Source organism: Sylvia atricapilla, chromosome 2 (assembly GCF_009819655.1).
Source record: "Sylvia atricapilla isolate bSylAtr1 chromosome 2, bSylAtr1.pri, whole genome shotgun sequence".
Lineage (NCBI taxonomy): Eukaryota > Metazoa > Chordata > Aves > Passeriformes > Sylviidae > Sylvia > Sylvia atricapilla.
Genome location: NC_089141.1, coordinates 55,168,513 through 55,178,657, shown reverse-complemented (window position 1 = coordinate 55,178,657; position 10,145 = coordinate 55,168,513). Strand labels below are relative to the sequence as shown.

Below are 10,145 nucleotides of genomic sequence, written 5' to 3'. Positions count from 1 at the left end.
TTATTACAACCGAAGTACTTTTCTCTGGTTGTCAAAAAAAGAAAAAAAAAACAAATCCAATAGCAAAAAGGGGAAAAAAGGGTGAACTGTAGATCCGAACTGTATTTAAAGATACAGCTTTCTTATCTGGTTTATTGCCAGAGTGAGATAGGAAGGAAAAAAATCTGCTTATGTTGTATCAGGAAAAGATCAGTGACACTGAAATAAATTGTAACAATGCTCGAAGTTTATCCAGGTTACACTTGGGAAGAGTCTTACATGGCTTCACGTTTGTAATATTATTTCAGAATCGTACAGTTAGACTTTAGTGATACATACCACCTATAATTAATCCTTGGAGACTAAACAAGGTATTCTCTGGTGAAATTTTCTCTAGGTTGCAATAAGTTTTCTTGGGAAAATGCTGCAGCATAAAAAAATAATAGCCCCATCTTACTTGGTGTACAAAATACAGAGCAGACTGTAGCACAGAAACTTAAAGTTAATTGTATAAGTCACAGAATCCAGACCAATGGATATCCCTAGTACATCAAGTAACATTTTTTTCACAGGAAGTGTTTGAGAATTGGCACCCAGGTCTGGGGGCAAGCTGTGGGTTTGCTTGCTAATGATGATCTAGGAAAAGAAAATGATTGATTCTTTTGAAATTGTTGCTTCTGTGTGACAGAAATAAAGTGTAAGAGAATTAAAACCAAGCAAGACAAAGAGGACCCGGCCTGTCATTAATGCTTACCATAAATGATGTCTTTTGCTTACTTCTGATGTATTTGCTCATGTGGGTCTGGCTGTGGTTAAGACAACTTGTGTTTCATACCTGACTTTTTCAAGACTGCTGACCTGATCAGTGAAACTGATAAATCAGTAGAAATGAGAAAATGAGAAAGATCCTTTAGACCATTCTGCCTGCTTGTCAGTGTAGACTTGCGTATTTTGGTTTTTAATAGCAATTGTTTGGTAAGGTTATAAATACAGATGCAGGACGACCAGGGAATCAGGCCCAACCAATGTGGATTTCTAAAAGGAACATTCTGCTTGAGCAATCTTATCTCCTTCTATGACAAAATGACACCCTGAGATGAGGGAGAAAAGCTGTGGATCATGTCTATCTTGACTGCAGTAAAGTGTTTGACATCATCTCCCACAGCATCCTCCTAGAAAACCTGTCTGCTCACGGCTTGGATGGGAGTAGTCTTCAGTGGATAAAAAACTGGCTGGGTGTCTGGGCCAGAGACATCCAGCCCAGACTGAGAGAGTGGTGGTGAATGGAGCTAAACCCTGCTGGAGGCTGGTCACCAGTGGTGTCCCCAGGGGTCAGTTCTGGGGCAAGTCCTATTTAACATCTTTATTGATGATCTGGACGTGGGGATTGAGTGCACCCTCAGTAAATTTCCGATAGCACCAAGTTGGGTGGGAGTGTTGATCTGATTGAGAGTAGGAGGCTCTGCATGGAGAGCTGGACAGGCTGGATCAGTGGGCTGAGGCTGGTGGTGTGAAGTTCAACAAGGCCGAGTGCCAGGTCTTCCACTTGGGTCATGACAGCCGCACTCCATCCTGCAGGCTGGGGGAAGAGTGGCTGTAAAGCTGTTCGGTAGAAAGGGATTGGAGGGTTCTGGTTGACAGCAGCTGAACATGAGCCAGCTGTGCCCAGGTGACCAAGAAGGCCAATGGCATCCTGGCCTTTATCAGCAATAGTGTGGCCAGCAGGACCAGGGCAGGGATTGTGCCCCTGTACTCTTCACTTGTAAGGGCACACCTTGCATCCTGTGTTCAGTTTTGGGCCCTTCACTTCCAAAATGACATTGAGACACTGGAGCACATTTAGAGAAGGGCAGCAAGGCTTGTGAAAAGTGTAGAACACATCTTATATGTTGAGGGTGCTTAGCCTGGAGAAGAGGAGGCTTGGGGGAGACCTCATCATTCTGTATAACCACCTGAAACGCGGGTGTAGTGAGATGGGGGTCTGTCTCTTCTGCCATGCCTGCAGTGAGAGGACTAAAGGAAATGGGTGGTTGGACTAGATAATCTTGTAGGCTTCTTCCAACCTTGATGATTTTATGATTCTAAAAGAGTGTTGTTCTTAAGGTATTTTTAAATTTCATATTTGGAATGAATCATTCAAAACTCAGTGTTTCATCAAGCCTGGTTTTTGCAAATCATCATCAGAGTTCTCTAGGCTGATTCCATGTGCTGAAGAAAAAGAAAAGTCTTTTTTTTTAAAGAAAGATGTCTATTTTTGCTCTAATACTACTAAAAACACCTCCTTTTTAAAACATAATATAGATATACTATTGTCATTGCCTAGAATATTTTATGTGAAATTTAATTTTAATAAGGCCATATTACATATAAATTTATTGTTCAAATTTGTCATAACCTCTATGTGTTTAACACAGGTATGCACATGTCCACTTATGTCCCTGTAGCAATTGAAGGGATTTACAGAAAGAAGATAAAGTTTCTTCTTTTCTGCTGGCTAAGGTTTGTCAATACACACTGACTTAAAGTAAAATTTAGGCATGGCATAGACTTACACAAAGAGATTAAATCCATGGCAAATTTCCTGTTGGATTCCCTTAAGCTGATTATTTAATTTTGCTCCTTACATATATTCAAACAAGGACACATGTATATGGAAAAGCTAGCTAAATGCTTATTATATGCCCTGATGAGAAGAGTGTTCTTCAGAAAATCACTGGAAAAATGGGTTTATAAATTTATAGAGTTCTTTGGGCTAGAAGGGACCTTTAAAGGCCATGTAGTCCAATTACCTTGCAGAAAGCACTAGATCAGGTTGCTCAAAGCTCTGTCCAGCCTGACCTTGAGTGTTTCCAGGGATGGGGCACCTACAACCTCCAGACAGTCTGTGTCAAATGCCTCACCACCCTCATTGTAGAAGATTTCTTGTACCTAATCTAAATCTACCCTCTTCTAGTTTAAAGCCATTCCTCCTTGTTCTATTACAACAGGTGCTGCTAAAATGTTTATCCCTGTCATTCTAATAAGCACCATTTAAATGCTACTGTAAGATCTTCCCAGAGCTTTCTCTAGGCTGAACACCTCCCGCTTTCTCATCCTGTTCTCACAGCAGAGGTGCTCCATCCCTCTGATCGTTTTTGTGACCCTCCTTTGGACATACTCCAGCAGGTCCATGTGTTTCCTGTGCTGAGGACCCCAGAGCTGGATGCAGCACTGCAGCTGGGGTTTCACTGGAGCAGAGAATCACACTGCTGGCTACTCGTGCAGCCCAGGACATGGTTGGCTTTTTGGGTTGCCCTCACACGTTGCTGGGTCATGTCCACCTTCTTGTCCACCACCCCCAAGTCATTCTTCTCAGGAGTGATCCTAATCAGTTCATTCTACAGCTTGTATTGATAGTGGAAGTTTTCCCAACCCAGGTGCAGGACCTTGAGTTTAGTCTTCTTAAATGTGATGAGCTTCATATGAATCCACTGCTTGAGCTTCTCGAGGTCCTTCTGGATAGTATCCCATCCCTCAGGCATGTCAACCGCACCACTCAGCTTGGTGTCCTCTGCAAGTTTACTGATGCTGCACTTGATTCACTTGGTCCATCTCATTAATGAAGATACTGAATAACACTGGTCCTGCTGTGAACTGCTGAGGGACACCACTTGTCATCAGTGTCCATCTGGACATTGAGTTGTTGACTACTCGCTTCTGGATGGGTCCATCCTGCCAGCCACTGAACATTCTACCCATCAAATCCGTATTTCTCCAGTTTGGAGAGAAGATTGTTTTGGGGGATTGTGTCAAAAACCTTATGGATGTCCAGATAAAGGACATCCATAGCTCTTTGCTTGTCCACTGATGCAGTCACCCTATCATGGAAGGCTACTGGGCTGGTCAAGCAGGACTTGCCCTTGGTGACACTGCGCTGGCTGTCCTGACTCCATGTGTCTTAGCACAGCTTCTATGACCATCTGTTCCATGATCTTCTCAGGCACAGAGGGGAGACTGACAGATCAGTAGTTCCAAGGATCTGCCTTTCTACCCTTTGTTAAGGTGGGCACAGTGTTTCTCATTTTCCAGTCGCCTGGTTGCCATGACTTTTCAGATCTGATGGAGTGACTTGATAACTACATCAGCGAATTCTCTCAGAACTCTGGGATGTGTCTTGACAGGTCATATAGACTTATGTACATTCAGGTTCCTCAGGTAGTTGCAAACCTGATCTTCTCTTTGCTCCCCCAGTTCGTCCTCTGGAGAGGTGTGGGAAGAAAGGTTGCCAGTGAAGACTGAGACAAAAAAGTTGTTGAGTACCTCATCCATCTCATCTGTTGTTACCAGTTTGCCAGTCGTGTTCATCCTTGGAGTGCATTTTCTTTGACCTTCCATTTCTCTCTGACAGTAGAAGCCCTTCTTCTTTGCATCCCTTGCCAAGTTCAGCTTCACCTTGACCTTCTGATCTCATCCCTGCAAAACTGGGCAGCATCCTTGTAGTCTTCTCAGGATACCTGTCTCTGCTTCTGCTGCCTGTTCATCTCCTATTTGCCCTGTAGTTTGATCTCAGCTGCTCTTAGTTTGGTCTCAACTCAGCATGCCAGTCCCATACCTTCCTTTCCTGATTTCTTACACCCAGGGGTTTGTAGCTGTTGGGCTTCATGGAGAGATCCTTAAAGATCTGCTGGCTCTGTCCTTCTCCCATAGCTCTGAGGACAGTTTCCCAGGGGGTCCTATGGATTTAGCTCCTTGAACAGCCAGAAGTGTTCTATTCCAACATTTAGGATCCTGGATGTATTCATTGCCTGTTCCATGTCCCTCAGGGCTGCAAACACCACTGGTGTGTGCCTCCTGTGGCCCATGCTTTCACCAGTCTTGTCATCACTGATTAGCTCACTTCAATTGGTGACTAACTGATCCAGTTTTGCATCCCCTCTGGTCAGGATTGTCTTAAGAAGCTATCCTCCATGCATTCCAGGAGCCTCCTTCTGAAATAGCTTGCTGTGCACTTTATCAGTAGATTTTGGGGTGGTTGAAGGCCTCCAGGACAAGCAGGACAAGAGCCTCTTGGGTGCGATGCCTCCTATAGCTGGAGCAAGAAGGCCTCCTCAACAGGCTTCCCTGGAACAGCCACCTGGTTCTCTTGATACCTTGTTTCTTAGCCAGTATGCTTTCAGCCTGCTCTTGACTGTTCTTCAGTGGCAGCTTTTCACACTCTGTTTCTTCTTGTAGAGGGCAACATTCGGCCACTCCTTCCTAGCCTGTTCCTTCTTAACTTTCTGTAGGCATCCACAGCCACACTCCAGCGGCGGGATTTTTCTCTCCGAGTTTCCGTAATGGTAACTAAGTTGTAGCTTCCAAGCAGCGGAGAGGTTTCCAGCTCCTCTTGTATGTTGCCCATGCTGTGTGCATTTAAGGTGATCCAACTTGCTAAAAAGGTAAAGATGCTGTGAGTGTTCATTAATTAGTTGTGTGATCAATTTTTTCCCTTTTATTGGGTGTCGGACGATAGTTACTCAGTAACAGGAGAGTTCTGTTCCTCTTGATGCTTCTGCCATTTATTCCCTTTTCTGAGTTAACAATAGGAGGAAATTAAATTTAATAGTCAAATTCAATATCCAGAAGTAAAAGTAATTTTAAACAGTAGGTTTTATTTATACAAATTAGCTATTTCCAGGCTGTTTTCTTTGTTGTCACTGCTTTCACTTCCTTTTCAGTTAGTGTTAATGTTTGTGTACTTCTCACATGGTTGGACCATTATTGTATTGAAAATGGATAATAATTTTAAATATTAAAAAGAAAACCTTCAGGTTTTTCTGTATTGTTGGACAAGTGTGACCTTTCAGATTTCTCTGAAATGCATAATGGAGAGCAGAGATGCTGTAGGTGATATAATATAGGTGTAAATATTAGGACCTGTATTATTCAAGTACTGAAGGACAGGATGCAGAGAAGACAAAATATGGTGATAAATCTGTACGATTTCTGTCCAGTGTTTTTCAGAGTCTTTTGTGATTTACAAGTCTGTTTGTTTTGTAGGTAGGGGATGTTGATGTTCAGGTCTGGAGAGTTTAGTAGCAGATGACACAGGAAAATACTGAAGCTGAAGGCAGTTTACAGTGTAACTGTGAACTGCTGTACCTGAGTAAACACTGCAGCACCCGACAGGGTTGAAAGGTCATCTCCGCAAAGCGCTATGTTGGGCTTTGTTAAAATTGCTGCAAGGAAGGATCCATCCTAAAATGTAAAGCTGAAATACCCTTGTGAAAACCCAACTTTTTCTGTAGATGGCTTTTTTTTAGGACAAGGAGTGTCTAAAGTATTTCCCCATATGGTCTGGATTTTTACTGGATTAGCATTTAGGATAGAGCAGTAGGGGCAGGTGAAGTGAGTTTCTTTTTATTGTCCGAAACTGTTTTTTCTTTTAAACATGTGAGTTTTAGCAGAAACATTGTTGCATTTAGTCTTCTAGCCATAGTTTATTGTGAAATGAATTTTTTATTTGTATTTATTATACTTATATATATAATCTGTGGATCATGCTCCTGTATGATCTACAGTTGCTTCATGTCATTGTTTTAATTTTCCAAACTTCAGACATCCAGTTGAAAGTTGTGGTCTAGCATGAAAATGTTGCAGTTTATTTGCCTAAGTGTAACTTCTTCTGTAAGATGCTAGCAAGTTCATCTTGTGTAGGAAAGCAGAAATCAAAGTGAAATGTGAATAGATGTACCTAATAATAATCTCTTGCTATTGTATTCTTGAAGAAGTTTTACTTCTAAATGTGCTGGGGTGGAGGAAGATGAAGAATAGTTACTTCTGTGTTACAGATGACACTACTGATCTTATTTAAATGACTTGTACTCAAGAGTAAACCTATATAAAACTTTATTTCCCATATAAAGGTTAAATATGAGATGAAATTGACAAAATGAGTCTGGTCAGTTGTGCAGAAGACCCATACTCTGATGCCATGGTGTTCATTTTCTTTATCTTTGCAGTCATTTTTACATGCGCTCGCTCCTTGCCTGGTTTTTTTTATATAGTGTAGGAGTTCTTTTTCCTGATTAAATTGTGTCATCATGGGAAAAGATGAAGTATTAAAACTTCCATAGAACTTAAAAGCTTACCATATGCTTTCTGTCTTTATTTACACTCTGTTTATTGCCTGTTTTGGTGGATGCAAAGACGAATGAAACAAACTCGATCCGTTGCTGCTGGGACGGAAACTTGAAAAAAATACCTTAATAGCTGTTTTTTTATCTTGTTAGAATTAGACTTGGGATAAATAAGGGCAGCTGACTCAAGCAGAAACTCTTGTGACCTTCTCAGTTGAGAGTGCTGGTAAATGCATGTTGTCTGCTGTGTTTTGCCAGCAGAGACTAGGCTGCCCAGAGTGGAACCAGGGAATGATCCATGATCCTGATGATCCATGTTAGCCTGTGGTACCTCAGGGTGACAGAAATGAGTGGGCCAGTTGGCTGGGTGGGCGAGTTGTGCGTTTTCCTCCCAAGGTTGTTAAAGGCTGGTTGCAGTGTGTTTTATTGTACAGGAACCCACTGAAAAACCTGCCAGCATATGGGTGACAGTGAAACAATATTTAATGTTATGTTCCTCCCCACCCCCAATGCAGCCTTGAAATTCTAATTAAAGGAAAATGATGAAACTTGCTGCTGAGTGTCTGCGTTCTGCATTTCATGCCTGGTTTTGAAGGTCATTAAGGCATTTTTTAAAGGCAGCTGTCAGTATGGATGGTGTACTGTTTAATCCTTCCCGGCTTTAAAATACTTTTTAATAGTTTTTTATTGGTTCTTGTTTTGTCTACTTGATGTTTAGAGTGGGTGCGCATTAAATGGATAATCATAAAATAATCAAATATAAATGTTTTTCGTAGGCAATTTTGAGCTGACGTCTTTCATCGAATACCACGATTGGTAAGATCATGGACATGTACGCCAGGGCTCAGGGCAATCGCATGAAATCAAGAGTATCTGTTGAAAAGGTAATTATCTGTATTTGAATAAATATTTCAGAGCTTTTAGATCTAATAATGAAGCAAGTGAACTGGTTTATTTGAGTTTTCTGTGTGGCAGTTTTTTTACTATGTTTTAATTTTGGTTGTTTGACATTTCAAGGAGGCACAGAAATGGCTTTTGCTTTGCATTTTGGTATATTTAGTGCAGTTGAACTGAGAGACAGCATAATTTAAGGAAAGGGTGCTTTTGTCTTTCAAGATGATGTGATAAAATTGTGATTTAATAATTTCCTAGAATTCACCTTGTGTATTAGAATATAGCTTTTATTTTAGAGCAGATTTTTTGAGTTTATATGTAATAAATTAAAATATGACTATATAGTTTTATTGAATTCTGTGAAGCCTGTGTTAGGGTTTGTTATATCTTTAGATATTGGTGTCTTGTCTGGTTTGTCCTTGTGTTTGTGTGAACATTTAGGAAGTGCCTTGGTGAAGAAGAAAACATGTCTAGCACTTACAAATGGTATTAGTAGGGATTTCTAATATTAAATTTATTTATTTTTAAAAAATTTTGTCACTTTAACTTGGAGAACATAAATACTGTTCCTAAAGTTTTCTGGCAACTTCTACAAGCGCCTAATGAAACAGAAGTTGCAGTTATCCTGAAGGAACAAATTTATTTCTGTAATCGTATTTCTTTAGGTAGTTGAACATAGATGAGTAATTTTCTAGGTCTTTTTTGGTTATTATTGTCTTCCTTATTTGCAAGTTGTTGAAACAGTAAGAGAAGAAACTGAGCAAGGAAGCATCCTATCATGTGAAAATGGCATTATTTTATTTCATGAGCAGATTTTGTTGTTTTAAAGAAACAGTGTCTGTGGTATATGCCCTGTTTGAAGGCAGAGGAGAGTGTTAGGAGACAGACAGGTAGGTAGTCAGTTGTTCCGTTCACTGCCATATATTAAGCAATTTTTAATTATGGGTGATAATCTTTCACTTTAAGACACATGGTATAAAACCTTGTTTTTTTTATTTGCTTATGAGAACTGTCCAGCTCAAATAGAGATCTTCAACTACAGTCAAGTAACTTTGCATCCTTAACTTGAGCATAAGCTTACTTTTAAAGTCTGCTTTTTATTCGTTTTTCTGTTTCAATTTAATCAACAAAACAAATACCACCCTCCCTGCCCCACCAGGTTTTTAGACCTGTGGGTTACAGAAGCATCTTTCTAATAATGATAGTGACCAGTAGTTCCTCACTGATTCTAATATTTGCCTAAAATATTACCTCTGTGAACTGCTCCATTAATTGCAATTAGCCATTCTGGACTGTGTGGTTCTAGAAACACTAATTCAACCCTTGCAGAATTCTGCATTTTCCTGCAGCCAGACTCCATTGTTTTGATCTATGGCTGCCTCCTCTTGATGTTTACCTGTGAGGTGTCTATTTAGATTGTGGTGTGGAACTTTCATTCTCATAGAGCCAGGCAGTAGGGTGGTCAGTACCGCACCGTGTTTCAACTTCTGTTGATTCACAGAAGACTGCAGTCTGATTCTTGTCCTCTTTGTAATACTTTGTCACTGCTAACAGGAATTGTTGCAGTAGTAGCTCTTTAAAGTCAGTGCACAGTTATGGTATGCATATTTAAAGCCTTAGTTTCTATTTTTACAAAATTACCTCAGAATATTCAGTCCCTTTAAATCTTAGAGCAGATGAAATCAGGAAGAGCTGCTTTGTTACTTAAGTGCAGAGTAAGAGTGGCAGTCCAGCACTGCACTTCATTTCTCTAGAGATTGTGGCATATTACAGGCTGTTTGAAATATTAGAAAACAGTTGTTTTTTAAAACATTTCGTGAGACCAAATATCTCCTGTGATGTATTCCTTGATAATGACTTCTCGATTTGCTGGAACAGTGCAAATCTTTGAATTGCTCAGTTGAGCTAGAGGTGTGACAAGGATTTCTACTGTTCATGTCAGAGCACCTTGACAGTATTTTTGGTTTTCCCCTGGCAGAACTTAGTAAATTTGAAATCTGTGCTTGTGAATGAAATAAGATTTCTTGCAAGAATTTCTGTGAGGAAAGAATACCAAGTCCTAGAGGCTTACAAAGTAGAGCATTTTAGGGTGCTTGGGTATTTTTTGCCCATATGTTGATGTACTTTGGAAGTGTACTAGTTATAAAAATAAAATTACATCCTTTCATTGAAATG

General features: G+C 40.3%; 1 protein-coding gene across 3 annotated transcripts in view; it reads left to right on the top strand.

Annotated features, from left to right (window-relative positions):
- Positions 1 to 7,786: 7,786 nt before the first annotated feature.
- The window catches only part of AKAP11 (A-kinase anchoring protein 11), a 35,600-nt gene continuing 33,241 nt past the window's right edge, over positions 7,787 to 10,145 (top strand). For all 3 annotated transcript variants that reach the window (XM_066313337.1, XM_066313336.1, XM_066313335.1), the window contains exon 1: positions 7,787 to 7,960. In XM_066313337.1, coding sequence (XP_066169434.1) covers positions 7,901 to 7,960 — 60 coding nt within the window. In that variant the 5' untranslated portion in view covers positions 7,787 to 7,900. The remainder of the gene's footprint in view (positions 7,961 to 10,145) is intronic.